This window comes from Alligator sinensis, unplaced genomic scaffold, assembly GCF_000455745.1.
Source record: "Alligator sinensis unplaced genomic scaffold, ASM45574v1 scaffold482_2, whole genome shotgun sequence".
NCBI lineage: Eukaryota > Metazoa > Chordata > Crocodylia > Alligatoridae > Alligator > Alligator sinensis.
In genome coordinates, this window is record NW_005842678.1 from 230,666 (window position 1) to 246,885 (window position 16,220).

General features: G+C 46.3%; 1 protein-coding gene across 26 annotated transcripts in view; it reads left to right on the forward strand.

Moving 5' to 3' along the window:
- DST (dystonin) overlaps positions 1 to 16,220 on the forward strand; it is a 428,507-nt gene that overhangs the window by 160,778 nt on the left and 251,509 nt on the right. For all 26 annotated transcript variants that reach the window (XM_025215834.1, XM_025215826.1, XM_025215830.1 and 23 more), the window contains one exon: positions 9,646 to 9,812. In XM_025215834.1, the coding sequence (XP_025071619.1) occupies positions 9,646 to 9,812 (167 nt within the window). The remainder of the gene's footprint in view (positions 1 to 9,645; positions 9,813 to 16,220) is intronic.

Sequence of the window (16,220 nt, forward strand, 5' to 3'; positions counted from 1 at the left end):
GGGGTCCAATGTTGCCCCTGCTTTTTCCTCCGGCTCCCCACAAAGTTCAAAATACTGTGCAAAGTTATTTTGGTTTCATGTAGCTTTTTCCCTTTGGAATCTTCCTTATTTAGTAAATTGTCACTTAAATACTAGTAAATATTGTTTTATGTTAACAATGTCCTATACTTTTGATGAACTTTGATGTATTACTAGATATTAGTAGTGCTGTATGGTATTCCTCCTGATGGTTTCTTTTTGGGTGACAAAGTAGCATATTTTGTGTATTTAACATTGATATACTTTGAAACTGGAGTTTACCTCTGTTATCATATATGAATGATTTGGACTATTTTCTGCCACCTCATTACTAGTGGATGGTACCATATTCTTCAAGATTATCAATGACAATTCTTGCAGAGTAGGGAACTGAAATTGCAGAAATTCTAAATGCAGTACTCGGCAGTATAACAGAATGCAACCTTTACCTCCCAGTTTCTCTCTACTCTATTTTCTTATTCCTTTTTTGGCCTAAACTGGGTGTTTGTGACGGAGACTGCAATGACAGTCTGGGAAACTGCAATCCTTTATGTCAAGAATAGGCACAGCATGAACTGTGGAAGTGCTACCCAATCTGCAAGGTTTCTTACCCCTGAACTCAAAGGGAACACCTCTTGGAAAAGAGGGTGATTCAATTTTCCAGGCTGCTAGCTTTGTTTCTTCCTCTGAGACCGCCAGCAAGGATGTTGGTTACTGCCAATAGTTTTTTGGGATGAGTTCAGAAGAGTGAATAGAGACCACTAACCTCATGTCGCATCCTCTCAAAATTTGTTCTGAAAGCATTAGTGTCAATACATCTTGATTTAAAATATTTTTTTTGTTCATTTGTGTCCATGCCATTTGGATATGTAAGAGAAGAGATAAATATGACATTCAGATGCTGATCTGCTGCCTGAAATCACTTGTGGTCAGAGGAATTCAGTTTGTTGCATTTGCACTCTACACTATTCTAGATTTACATAGCCATTACCAGTTAACCATGAAATAGACCAAGGGTCTGAATTTGTATGAAAAAAAAATGGCCTGTAGAAAATTATATTGTCAACTGTTTTCTTTTTAATAGTATATGTAATGGATGTGATTCTTATGGACAATATACAGAAGACTTGTTTAAAAAGATAAAAAAGTAAGGTTGTGTGTGTTAGCTTTTCTAATTGACATGGTCATTTAAAAATACTACCCAGTTAAGTGGCATTGACTTGATTCATACTGCTGGTTGGTGGTTGTATCAGGACTAGAAAAGCTGTTGGGAAAAATATTTAACTTACTTGTCTGGTTTGAAATACCAAAACAAAAATAGTCCAAAAGAAAGAAAATTGTGCTTTGCTGACAATTTTTAATATACTTTAAAAAAAGAGTATGCATGGAGCTTTTTGGTATGCTGAATTAAGTTTTCTATTCTGTTCCACATGATTAATATCTCCTGACTTTCTCCAAGGTCACCTCTCCCCTGATTTCATTTAGTAAATTCTTTGACAGTTTAGGTTTGTGACATCTTGAAGTATATAGAATTCTGAGTTCTATATTTTTTCTTGTTTTGTACATATCACATTGAACGTTTTCTTCTCTGCCTTGCCTTTACCCTTTTTTAAAGAATATACCTTGGTATGACAAAGCAGCTGCATTCCAGCATTTATTCTACCCTTCATTTGAAGGTTATTGCTGGCTAGTTTATAGTATTACTATAAACTTCTCAGTATTGGTGTCTTTATATAAAGTTAAAAGTTCTCATTATCGTGGCCACTACTATTTACCCTATCACTCAGTTGTATTGTGCAATTTGATAGATACTTTGAATAGAGAATAATATAAACGAATTTGCCATCAGTACTAAGCTAACTAATAACTTCATGTTTAAATCAGTGTGTGAAAATCCTAATCTTCCCCTCAAAGTACGGTGTGTATAAGATGGTTTTGAAACAAAATATTGTGGTAGCACAGTTCACTGCCTTTGGTAAACTTAGAATCCAATTACGTAGCCCATATGCTTTCATGAGCCTAATCCCCAGTGGTTGCTACCATCTTTTGTTTTGTGTTCTTGTAATTTACTAATGTTGGTAGGGAAACCACATTTTCATCTGTTTCCACCATCATGTTTCATGTAGAAAGATAGAAATCTTAAATTTGCAGCCTTCATAGATGGCCCTGGAGGCAGAGGCCACCCAGGAGATGCCTTTGAATTCAGAGATTTCAAGACTAGGTTGTCATATAATGATCATTTAGTCTGACCTCATTAAGACAGCTCTATTTTGTGCTTGAATTAGTACAGCTCGGTGGCTAAGCTTCTTACCCTGTTGGCTCTGTCATTTGGCTCATCGCCAGAAATCCTATAAAAAGTGGAAATTTGGTCATAGGAGTAAGGAAAAAGACAAGAGAATGGCACAGGTGTGCAAGGAGAAAATTAGGAAGGCCAAGGCACAATCTGAAATGCAATTGGCAAGGGGCAAGAAAGGCAATAAATAAAGTATTCTACAAGTATGTTAAAAATAAGAGGAAGACCAAAGAAACCATAAGTCCTTTATGGAATGCAGAAGGCAGTTTAGCTGTGGATAATGCAGAGGAAGGTAAAGTATTTAATGCCTTTTTTGCTAAAGTCTTTACAAATATGGGCAGCTACCAGATGACAAGTGCACTTGGCAGCAGAGAGAGGGAAGGAGACAAGCAGGTTAGAGTAGGAACAGAACAGGTTAGGGTAACTTAACGCAGCTAGATGCTTTCAAGTTGGCAGACTAGTGGGATGTACTCTAGGGTACTGAAGGAGTTGGCTGAAGTAATTTCAAAGCCATTAGCTATCCTCCACGGAGGCTGCTTGATGTCTTGAATGATTGGAAAAGGGCAAATAGACTTCCCATGTTTAAGAAAGGGAAGCAGGAAGATCCAGGGAGCTACAGACCTTTCAGCCTGACCTAAATACTTGGAAAGATCATTGAGTAGCTCCTAAGGAATCAATTCTGAATGACGTGGCAGAGAACAAAATGATGAGCAGGGATCCAGGTTTTCCTGCAGAAAAACTCAGATGTTCTCATTTTAAGGAATAAAACTCAGGTTTTCCCCTTTGAAGGAGGAAACTGTGGGCTTTCCTTTGCATGCAGGCAGCCTTCCAGCCTGCAAAGAACTGCTTGGGGCTGGGAGGAGTGGGGGGAGGGCGATTGAAGGCAGGGGGCACCTTGTGTGTGTGCATACAGCTGGGCAGGGTGGTAGGAGCTGCTCTGGCAGCTGGATACAGGGAAGGCTGTGGGGGGGGGGGGGGGGGGGGGAGTTGGAGGGCCATGGCTTGGGGACTGGATGTGGGGGCTGTGTGGGGCATGTGGGTATGTGTGGGTGGCGGGGTGGGTGGAGAGGATGTGTGTGCAGAGTGAGGTGTATGGAGTGGGGAAGGTGGTGTCTAGGTGTTGGGGCTGCAGCAGGGTAGGGGTCTGAGGTAGCGTTTGGTGCCACTGGCAAGCCCAACTCTGCCAGGGGGAAGCTGGTGGTTGGGGGCCCTTTGGGGGCAGCAGGGAGCTGCGTGGTGGGCCTGGCAGCACTGGTAGTTGGTGTTTGTGCTGTCAGGTGCGGGGCAGGGTGGGACAGCCAGGAGACGCTGCTGGAGGAGGAGTGAAGGGGAACCTGGCTAGGCTACCTGGCGTGGTACAGGAGCCCCAGCGCAGGATGGGGGATGCCACAGGCCTCCCTTTCTCCTGCTTCCAGCCTGTGCTAGGGCTGGATTCACTCTGCTGTGGCCTGGAGCCCCTTGCCCTCTTGCTCTCTGCAAGATGGCCCGGGCCAGATCCGTGCTCTGTTTCACAATGCTGTTGTGAAGTGCAGCGCTAGTCCTTCCTGCTGCGCTGCACTGTGCTGTGCTGCACTGTCATGCCTCAGCTCCAGCCCCGGCCCCAGCCAGTGATGCAGGGCAGTGTGTGCTACCCCAGCTACTGCCTGTGCTTCGGCATGAAGTGCACACCATGAGCCTCAGGCTGAAGGCTGTCCCTGCCATGTCCCCACAGACCACCATCCTGCAGTCCACGCAGTGGCGGGCAGGACGGGGGCAGTGGGGGACCCCTCCAGCAGGGTTGGGGGGGACAGGGAGCTGTGGGTTGGGAGTGAGGGGCACTGGCAGGGATGTTGGGGCTGATGGTTGGAAGTGAGGGACCCCAAGGGGTGCGGGGGCTGTGGGTTGGGAGTGAGGTTCACTGGCAGGGACAGGGGGCTGTGGGTTAGGAGTGAGGGTGTGGGACTGCAGGTTGGGAGTGAGGGCCACTGGCGGGGCTGGGGGTGGAGGGCTGTGGCTTGGGAGTGAGGGGCACCAGCAGGGTTGGTGGCTGTGGGTTAGGAATGAGGGACATCTGTGCAGACAGAGGGAGTGGGGCTGTGGCTTGGAAGTGAGGGGCAGTGGCATGGCTGGGGAGTATGGGGACTGTGTCAGGAGTGAGGGGCACTGGCAGGACTGGGAGTGCTGTGGCTTGAGAGTTAGGGGCAATGACATGGGGAGGGGCAGGGCACCTGCATATCAGGGCTGCTTAGTGCCACAAAGCAGCGGGGAAATAGCCACAGCTGGACCTACATCCTGGTGAGTGAATGGGGCAGGGTGTGCTCTGATTTTCTATGATAAACCCCAAATCAAATGCCAAAACATATAGGTATTTAGAATGTATTTTATTATGATTGAGGCACTGGTAGGCTTCCAAATAGCTTTAAAATTGTAAACATATCAATAAGTGTTAAACTGATGCCTATACATAGTGGAATTTCATTTTAGTCAGGGAAAAACATGGATTTTGGGGGTTTTAATCAGAGAATTTGCCATTTTTATCACAGAATTTTCGATTTTTAAACAGAAATCCAGGATCCTCGGTGATCGGGAACAGCTATCATGGTTTCACCAAGAAGAAGTTGTGTCTAACCAACCTGTGATAAGTAGGGACCTACCTAGTTCATGGAGGCTGACCCCTTGATTTCACAGGAAAAATGAAGGCCCAGGCAGCCATTTTACAGGTGGATCGCAGTGGCCTCCCCATGCCTCTGATTAGCTGAGGGCCCCCAGTAACCGCATACCTTGCCACTGATTGGCTGTAGGGGCTGCCTGTCATGTGGCCTTGCCCCTTACCTGCAAAGGCTGTCTGTTATGCATCTCTGCCTCTCACTGCCAATTGGTGGAGAGGAGCGGGGCTACATAACATGCAGCCGTCTCAGCCAGCAGTGGCGAGGGGCTGAGGTGGGAGCCATCTTGCCTGCAGCCCTCTGAGTGGGCAGTCCTCCTATACCTCAACCCTCCTTCCCTGCCCTGCCAGGCTGCCGCAGCACGTTGAGGACTGCTTCTCCCTCTGAGGAGCCAGCATTTTCTTTTCTGTAGGTTTTTTTCTTTTTTTCCTTAGATTTTGTGGGCATTGCCTAGATTTCATGGGCAATGCCGGATTTTGTGGAGTCCATGAAATCATGAATTTGGTAGGTCCCTAATGATAAAATGGCAGGCTTTGTGGATGTGGGTAGAGCAGTGGCTATGATATACCTTGACTTTGGACAGTCTCCCACAACATTCTCATTAACAAGCTAAGAAAATACAAACTAGACAAAAATACTGTAATGTGGATACATAACTAGTTGGGTCATCCTGTTCAGGGAGTAGTTACCAATGCCCTAGTGTCTGTTTGGGAGAAGCTATCATCAAGTGCATCTATCCTGGGTCTGGTATTGTTCAATATCTTTATTAGTGATTTGAATGATGGGATTGAGTGCAAGCTTATCACATCTATGATGACACTGAGTTTGGTGGAGTGGCAGACACTGGAGGACAGGGCTAGAATCCAAAGTGACCTGGATAGACTGGAAAAATGGTCCACATTCAATCAGATAAGATTTAACAAAGGTAAGTGTAAAGTTCTGCACTTGGGACAGAATAATTGCATGCAGACAGCCTGGGGAATGACTGGCTTGACTGCAGTACTGCAAAGAAGGACCTGGGGATTACAGTAGACTGTAAGCTGAATATGAGCCATCACTGTGCTTTTGTTGCAAAAAAAGCCAACAGCATACTGGGTTGCATCATTAGGAGTGTCACCAAATCAAGAGAAATGATTCTTCCTTTCTGTTCAGCCTGGTGAGGCCTCACCTGGAGTACAGTTTTGGGTTCCACACTTCAAGAAGGATGTAGACAGACTGGAAAGAGTCCCCCACATAGAGTGACAAAAATTGTTAGAAGCCTGGGAATCAAGACTTTTGAGGAAAGGCTGAAATAACTGTTTTTTAAGTCTGACGAAGAGAAGACTGAAGGGGATTGTAATAACAGTCTTCAAATACCTGAAGGAAGATTATAGAGTATGGAGATAGACAACAATTTTCTCTTTGGCCATAGGGAACAGGACTAGGAGCAATGGCTTTCAGATATGGTAGAAGAAATTTAGGTTGTGGAGAGGAACTTTCTGAAGTTCTGTGGCAGAACTTTCTGATTATCAGGGTGGTCAAACATTGAAACAGGCTACCTAGTGAAATTCTGGTATCGCCATTGTTGGAAATTTTCAAGAGCAGGTTGGACAGACAGTTGGCTGGGATGGTTTAGTTAGGGATGATCCTGCTTCGAGCAGGGCGCTGGACTGGATGACCTTGTAAACTCCCTTCCAGTCCTATGATTCTGTGATCATAATGTTCTTTGGGACTTCTGACTCTGCTCCCCTTGACCACCTAGGCTCCTCAACCCCTTTATGAAATGAATAGAGACCAATTAATAGAATATCAAAGTTTACGGTGTGTAGATTCTTGAATGGTGTCTATATCCATGGTGCCCAGGCTGTAGAGTGGACCAGAACACGAATGACTGGTGCTTCCCGAGACTGGGGCAGCACCATGGAGGTGAGCGGGGACTGCCCACAGTCGCCGGCATTGGTAGCGGTGAATGGGGACCACCCACAGCTGCCGGCATCAGCGGCGGGGAGCGGGGACTGTCTGCAGCCGCCACCAGCAGTGTTGGCAGTGGGGGTGGTGTGGTGAGCAGGGACTACCTGCAGTCACCACTGGCCACTTTGGTGGCAGGGAGGGTTGTGTGCGAGTGGTGACCGCTTGCAGAAGCTGGCAGTGGCCAATCTCAGGGGGGGCACATGCCCCACCTACGCGCTGTCTATGGATGAGAATCCTTTTCAAATGACTGGAGCATTCTTCAGAAGTGATAACAAGCTGGGAAGGGCTGGGCACAAAAAATAAAGAAGGCTATATTATTGCATATAATTTAAATACTTACCAAGGTTTCTCTTCTTCTCTTTGATCCACCTTGCAGTGTGGTATGCATGGTAATGCAAGTTTCATACCTGCTTTAGAAATTTTTGTTGGGTGCTTAAGCAAGATTAGGCAGACAAAGTTCTTTGGGTAAATCTAGTATCTTTTATTAGACCAACGAAAATAGTTGGAAAAAATATTTTGTGCAAGTTTCGGGTACAAACACCCTTCATCAGGCCACTTTTTATGAAGGCTTTTTTTGGGGCTTATCCAGTGATCCCTTTCCTAACCATACCTATTTGTTTCTAGAGGCTAATTAAACTATGCTTTATATCAGGGGTATCAAACATACGACTTGTGGGCTGGATCTGGTCCATGGAGCTGTATCATCCAACCTATGGGTCTTGTGTGCAGCATGCCTTGGCCCCTGGGGTTGTGTGCACAGTGGGCCAGCATGGGGCATACAATCCATGTAGTGTGTGGGTTAATCCTAGAGCTGCACAAAGCATGGGGGGTCCAGGGCATGGGCTGCATGTGGCACCCTGGCAGAGTGGCCCTGTGAGCTGGCTCCATTGTGCATGGATGGCCTGGGGCCCAATCAGGACCAGGCCTGGAGCTAATGTGTGGGTACTATACTGCAGACTGGACCAGCAACCCTCATCTGGCCAGCAAGGCTGGATGAGTTTGACACCTCTGCGTTATATGAAAACATTTTGTTACAGAATAGAACTATCATTTATATACAGTAATAGTACCTTCTTATATATCTTTTAAAAAAAATATGCAGTCCTTATTTGCCTTTGGTGACAGCCCCAAACCATTTATTTTCAGATAGAATGAAAACAAGCTTTTTAGATGTGTGGCAGAATTCATTTCTGGTCCATCCTGCAATTCTCCAGAGTGCTGATGAAACTATTTTACATTAAGAACTAGAGGTGCACTGATACATTAGTCCCATATTGGATCGGCACCAGTATAGAGAAGATTGAAAGTGTTGGAAATAGGCTTTTTTTTTTCCTGATGTGGCTGATAATGTGGCCGATAAATGCCCTGTGCATACTCACAGCCACAGCATGCACGGGGTCAGGAGCACAGCCTGGCAGCTTGGAGACCAGCATCTGGCTGGTAAGTCTAGTGTTGGGGGAGAGGGAAGGGGAGGGGCAAATTGTGGCTCCCAGTTTGAGGGAGGGAGTGGGGTTGGGGCAGGTATTGCTCAGCTGGGGCAGGACAGGCATGGGACAAAGCCATGAGCAGCTTGTTGGGGAGGAGGGGGCTCCCACCACTGCATGCACCCTAGAAGGGCATGGGGGGCATGTGCCCCTGGATCTGAGTGCCGGGTGGGCGGGGCAGGGTGGAGCCGGGGGCCCTGCCGGGTTGTTCCTGGTGGGGGCTGGGCAGGGCTGTGCTGTGCTCGGGGCATGTGGTGGCGGTGCTGGGTGGAGGCTATAGTGAATACTGGGGTGGCTGCAGACCCCCTACCCCCCGTAGCCCTGCTCCCAGTGCTAGAGCTGCCCACCCCAAGCACAGTGCAGCCTGGCCCAGCCCTTGCTGGGAAGAGCCCAGCACAGCCCTGGCCCCAACCTGCAGTGGCATCTCGCCCCGCCCCGTGCAGATCCAGGGGTGCATGCCCCCCATGCCCTCCCTGGGTGCATGAAGGGTGGGAGCCATCTCCCCCACCCCTCCAATGAGCCATTTGTGGCTCCATCATGCATCTGGCCCCAGCTGAGCAGTGCCTGCCCCTGCTCCACTCCCTTCCTCACCACAGGGGCCCCAATCTGCCCCCTCACACCTCTTCCCTCCCCCCACCACTTCCCCCACCAGACTTACCAGCCGGATGCTGGTCTCCAAGCTGCCTGGCTGCATATTAGAATCGGATTGGTATCGGCTGATATGGCTCTTTATTGGCCATCAGTACTGGCCCAAAAAATCTGTATTGATGCACCCCTATTAAGAACCTTACTGTCAAGTTTCAGTCTGTGTTATCCCTGAATTGCATATAGCTTTAAAGATTCAAGTTTATTATAAGTTAACCTTCGTTTATAACAGAACTAATAATTATAGTTCACATTATCCACTGAAAGTCAAAAGATTAATATTTTGGGATACCATGTCCTACGTAACATTTTATAAGAGTTCAGAACAAGGGTATTATATTGTCACAAGTAATTCAGATTCTGATGAGTTGGTAGTTTAGAAAGATGCAAGGGAAGTAACTGCATATTTGATAATTAAGATGCTAAATAAATATAATATTTTATTTGAAGTCAAATACTTCAGTTGTGCATTTGAAAACACATAAGGTTATCAAGGATTGAAAAATCCATAGTGGTGAAAGGCTGTGAGTGTTTTACTGATAACACCTGTAGTTTTGTTAGTGCTAGCTGAATACAAACACTTAAAAGAAGTCTACTTCTTATGTTTTAGATATCTGATATCCATGTTACTGGAGAGTCAGAGGACATGTCTGCTAAAGAAAGATTACTCCTGTGGACACAGCAGACAACTGAGGGTTATGCTGGAATTCGTTGTGAAAATTTCACTACCTGCTGGCGAGATGGAAGATTATTTAATGCCATCATTCATAAATACAGGTAATTGTACAGTTTATTCCTCTTAAACACCTGGAGATATGTTGGCTTTTCATTATACAGCAGAGGACTTCAGCCAACAAAAAAATGGACTCTGTGGTTCCTGTCTTGTGGTAGCATTATAATAGTGGAGATTAAATGGCTCTTGGAAAATCTATTGCCTTCTGGAATCAAGCCTTTTATTATATATTACATGCCACATCTTTCTTTTTTTAGAGAAGAGCCTTAACACCAAATCTTTATACTGAAAATCTGTCATGACACCCCTCTAAGTATACTTGGGACAGTGCTTACCTAGTACTATGTAGTGACTTCCAGGCATGGCTGGTGAACTCAAACTGGTGGGACAGTGGAGTGTCCTGCGTGGGGGGTTGGTTGTAGCTAGCCAGAAGCGGGGAAGGGTTGCAGCCTTCCCACTACTGGTTGGAGTGCCTGGCCGGCTGCAACCCGCCTCCCCACCTCCCACGGGATGCTCCACTGCTGCACCAGTCTGAGTTCACCAGTCGTGCCTGGTGACTTCCAACCTTCTCCATACCACCTTTTTTCCATACTTAGAACCTTCCTGGAGACATTTGAGGAACAGTTTTATTATACCCAGTAGATAAAAAAGGGAAGCTTGAGACTTATTTGTAGGATTGATTTTATTACCCATTCTGGGCATGTAAGTATCCCCATTATAGGAATAAGGTCACCCTCATAAAGAAGCTTTTTCCTATTCCTATAATGGGATCACTTATGTGTCCAGAGTGGGTAATAGAATTGCTCCTACAGGTAACTCAGAGTTAGCTTCAACCTGGTGAAACACCATTTTGCCCTTGGTTTCTGTATATAGGAGCTTAATAGTTGCATAGGAGATTCTACCTCAGCCTGAGCACATTAGAACCCACATCTCCCAAGCAAGACCAACATGCAGGATCAGCAATATCAGGTTTATTAGACAAGGGTGTAACTATGCAAACATAAAACAAATACAAGAAACTAAAACAGGTACAAGAAACTGTTGGTCCATACGCGCACGCACACTCACACACGCACACACACAAAGGTGGTGTGGGTTGGTAATTGGAGACTGAAAATGGCGGTGTGCAGTCCTATCCGAGTGCCATGGGTTGATGGTTGATGGCTGGTCGATGTCGTCCTGAGCCAGGGTTGCTGTCTGATCCTCTGGTGGATGGCTGGTGCAAGTTACGTGGTGGGGTTCTGGTCCAGATAACAGGTGTCCACCAGGGTCACATTCCCCTGCTTTTTTATCAGGAAGTTCCCTTGTGATACCTGTGGGTTTGAAGCCCAGATGGAAGAGGGGCTAACAGCTGTCATTTTCTCACTGATGAGAGTCCCACCTGGTGGGATGTGCAGTTTTGAAGTGTCATTCTTTTGACAGTTTTGGGTGGGGGGCTTCTTCTTGGAATTCACAATGAGGGTGGTGCTGGGTTACTGGAAATCCATACTGTTCCTGATTGCTTTCTGAAATCTTATTTCCAATTGAATGCAGGGCTGTTTCTGTGTATCCTTGTGTTGATGGGTCCATTGTTTCCATCTTTGTCACTATCATACACACACGCTCACACTCGGGGATCAACTTTTCATATAGGTACAATTGACATTACAGTGGGGTTACAACATGTCTTGACGAGCAAGGGGAGAAGCAGGTTACAACATAACAAAATGGAATCTTGACATTACAAAATGGGGCTTGACATTACTTTGGCAACCATGAAAGCAGGCCTGAAGTATACAAAACCCATGTAAAAATAGCACAAAATAGCAAAAATTTGAATATAAAACAATACTAGATAGCAAAATTAGTGATACATAACCTAAAAGAGGCTTATATATATATAGAAACTCATTGCAATGCACAGACTCATTTCCTTAGCTTAACTCGCAAAAGATTTATCCTAGACCTTATTTCATATGGGGGGTGGGGGGAGTGGGAGGTAGAGAAAGAAAAGAGAAAGATAGGAATGGATAGATGGAGGAAGGGAAGGAAGTGTGGGGTCTTTCTGCTACGATACCATTTTGCCCTTGGTTTCTGTATATAGGAGCTTAATAGTTGCCCAGAAGATTCTACCTCAGCCTGAGTACATTCAAACCCACATCTCCCAAGAAGCAGAGAGATGTAAGATGGTATGCAATTACCCAAATTTAGTACTACAGTGGTGTTCAACCTCTTGGTGCCACAGACCAGATATGTGGTGCAGGGCTGTCTGTGGGCTGGCCCATCTGTGGGTTTGATCAGACCCCATGCACCAGGATTAGCCCCACATTGCTAGATTGGGGCCGTGTGCTGCTTCCCTGGGGCCCTCAAACTCCTGGAGTAGGGCCCCTCACTGGCTCCCCTGGCCCTGTGCCAGTGGATTGAGGCTCCTCACTTCCTCCCTGGGTCTCATATTGCCTTTACTCAGCTCCCCTCTATAGGATTGGGCCCTACACTGCCTTCAGCTAATCCCTATGTGCTCAGATCGGGCCTTGGGCAGCCTCTGTTCACCGATTTAGCTTGCTGTTTGGCCTCCAGAGCTTCCCATGAGTCTGTAAACTCAGTAGCAGAGGAGCAGCTATTGCTGCCACCTCTCCCCCACTGCCAACTTTCTAGAGCCGTTGGGACCCCCATGGATCAGGTGGCTGGATCTGGGCCACAGGCCAAGGCTTCATCACCCCTGAACTTACTAGAATAAAAATGTCAGTGAGAGAGTGCTCTGGGGTAGATCCAATAAAAGTGATGCATTTTAGCACCTAACTTTTAGTTGCCTGGTTCCCCAAGGAACCAGAATCCAGAATCCTGAGTTAGGGTTGCCTAAAGGTGATCCTAGTTTTCTGTGATGAAGAAAACAAAATTATCTGATAAAAAAACCCACAAAAAAGTCCATCTTCTCCTCCCCCCACCCTCCGTGGTCTGCCGCACCTTCATGACAACTGCTGGCTCCCTCTGGGGAGCTAGCATTTTATTTTCACTAAGTTTTTATTTTTGTTTTCTGGTGATTCAGAAGATTCTCTGTAAAACTGCAAATTCCACATTATCCCATAGCAAACCGTTTTGCAGATCCCTGATGCCTAAAGGTGTGATCCAAAAACCATGAGCATTAGAGCTAGAGAATAGGTGAGTGCATTTACTTGGAAGGAGACAGTCCTGGGTTCTGGTCTCTAGTCCAAGCACCGTTTCTGTATTTTACATTAATCACCCATTATAATTACCGAAGCAGTCATTAAAACAGGGATTATTGCTTCCAAGTGAACTTCTTCACTACGTGACTAGTAGTGTCCTTTATCTTGATGTTTTGCTGTGCAGTAGCATGAAACAGCCTCACCTAGATTAGTGTATAACCTGCTGATTCTGATACTGTCCTGGGAGGTGAGAGCTGCAGGTTGGAACCCTCTTAGTTGGAGAAAGGTACCCTACTTCCTAACTGTTTGCTCTAAAACCTGGCTTGCTCTACAAATGAAGAGTGCCTGCAGTGCTGATTTTTTAGGTACCCAAGTCCTTTATTGGATCTAGCTCAGAGTTATTTTATCTGATTGACACTTCTAACTCAGTAATTATTTGGGAGGAGAAACATACATCATTCATGACTCTCTACTTCTTTTGGTAATACCACAAAGATAAAAATAGAAATAGCTGGTAAGTAGCTGCCCTGACTGACAAGTAAAAGTAGTTTGCACAGCTAAGGCATGTTTTAGAGAAAACAAAACAGAAGAGACACAGAGGAAAAGAGGAGGGCTAGATGAGTTTTCCAGTGGAAAATACTCTCAGGATCCCTGTCAAAAGCATATGCTACTATAGCTTACAGCCTCCTAGCCTTTGCAGCTCACTAGCTAGTAGCTCTGATACAGTTCAATTACTGAAAACTTAAACTTTTGAAACCTACATAGTACTGAAATATTTGTTCGTTTCTTATTGCTGCAGTGTTGGACTATTGCCATTGGAAGTCGCCCCTTTACTAACGTTCCCTTTTCTAACCATGGGAGAATGGGGAAATACAGCGATGTTCTGGACAAATGCCTCTCTTATATTAAGCAAATGACTCAATGACTCAGGGTAATGGACAGACAAATTATACAGATTTAAAAAGGGAGAAGAGAGAATTTACCCTCAGCTGTTCTGTAGTAATTATTTTGTATGTTTGCTTTACTCCCATGACAAATAGAAGCTACACCATGTCTTCTTATCCAGGGTAGTTTTTGCTTATCACAAGATAGGAAGAAAGACATGAAACAGAACTGAGGAATAATTTGTGTGGTATATCCCTCTTCTTTGTAACCTGCTAGGCTAAGTACAGATAGTCAAAAAGCCTGAGGATGAATTCGTTCAGTCTTTGCAGGTTGGTGTAAGATGCAGAGATTGAACTGAGAAGCAAATGAACACATATTCACTTGACAGGCAGGAGTGTGGGGGAGCCCAAGCAGTAGGCCACACAGCAGGGTGGTACACAATAGGGGAGACCACACAGGTTGGGGAGCGGGGGTTACAGGAAAGCACATGTAGCAGAGTGATTGGGAGGAGACTGGAGAGGCATGAGGAAGTCCATGTGGCAGGGAAAGCATAGGGTACAAAGCATGACAGCAGGGGGAGTTTGTAGGGAGGATCCTGTGCATTATATGCTCCAGGGCATGCAGCCTCCAGCTGCTGAAAAGTTGGATAGCCTTTGTATAGCCCTAGGTTTTAAACAGGTTAATGTTTAAAACCTCATGGGCTTCCTTGCCAAAGATACAAAGTCAAGTTCAGCCGTAGTATAAGGGGGTAAAACTTTATGCTTGGAAACCACACTTAGTTACTATGGTAATAAAAGCCTCTGAAGTACTTGGGTTGGACAAAAGTTGCACAGAACTCCTGCTAATCTTAATAGTCTGCCTAGGCTAAATATTGGCTAAGTACAGACAGTCAAAAAGCCTGAGGCTGAATTGATTACATCTTTGCAGCGTATTCTAAACTGCAGAGATTAAACTGAGAAGCAAGTGAACAGACATTCACTTTTGATTCAAGAAATGCAGCCACATGCCTGCAGTAGCTCAGGCCAGAAGCCGAGAGGGTGCTAGAGCATGCCTCCCAGGCTGCTGGCCACAGCCAAAGAGAAGGGACTGAAGCTCTAATGCTTTTTCCCCCTCCTTGCACGACCAGAGGGGTGTGTGGTCAGGCCCCAGCCCAGGGGTAGCATACTGAGGCCAGGGGGGAGGTGTACTTTAAACCCCCCACCATGGCTCGCATGACACGGTAGTCATGGGGGACCTAAACTACCCAGGCATCTGCTGGGAGATGCAGACAGCAAAGTCCCACCATTCACGCAGGTTCCTATCCTGTGTACAGGACCTCCATCTGATGCAGGAGGCGCACGGACCCACTAGGGGGAATGCCTTACTGGACCTGGTATTGGCAACGGGGGATGACATGGTAGGAGACCTACAGATCGGTGGTCACCTGGGGGACAGTGATCACCAAATAATAGAATTCACCATAAGACGTCGAGTGGGTAAGGTAACTAGTAGGGTGAAAGTGCTAGACTTTAGGAAAGCTGATTTCAATGAACTCAGGCGTTTAGTCAAGGACGCACTGCAGGGTAAGAGTTTTGAAGAGATGAGAGCCCAGGAAGGATGGCTGTGCCTTAAGGAAATTATCCTTCGGGTACAGAGGGAGACGATTCTGATGCGGGGAAAAAGGGGGAAAGGGGCCAAGAGGCTTCCTTGGCTGACCAGAGAAATCCAGAGCAGCCTACGGGCAAAAAGGAGGGTATATAAAAAGTGGAAACGGGAAGAGATTACTAAAGAGGAGTATACCTCCTCTGCTCGCGCTTGTAGGGAGGCAGTTAGACAGGCCAAAGCTACCATGGAGCTGAGGATGGCATCCCGAGTTAAGGATAACAAAAAATTGTTTTTTAGATATATAGGGAGTAAAAGGAAGGCCCAGGGAGGAATAGGACCTCTACTAAATGGGCATAAGCAATTGGTGATGGACAGGGGGGACAAGGCTGAACTCCTCAATGAGTTCTTTGCCTCAGTGTTCCTAAGCGAGGGGCACGACAAGTCTCTCACTGGGATTGTAGAGAGGCAGCAGCAGGGCGCCAGACTACCAGGCGTAGACCGTGAGATGGTGCAGAGGCACTTGGAGGAACCGGATGCCTTTAAGTCGGCAGGCGCGGATGAGCTCCATGCGAGGGTACTGAAGGCACTGGCTGACATCATTGCACAGCCACTGGCGGAAATATTTGAATGCTCGTTCACAGACAGCCAAGTCCCACCGTTCACGCACGTTCCTATCCTGTGTACAGGACCTCCAGCTGACGCAGGAGGTACACGGTCCCACTAGGGGGAATGCCTTACTGGACCTGGTATTGGCAACGGGGGATGACATGGTAGGAGACCTACAGATCGGTGGTCACCTGGGGGACAGTGATCACCAAATAATAGAATTCACCATAAGAC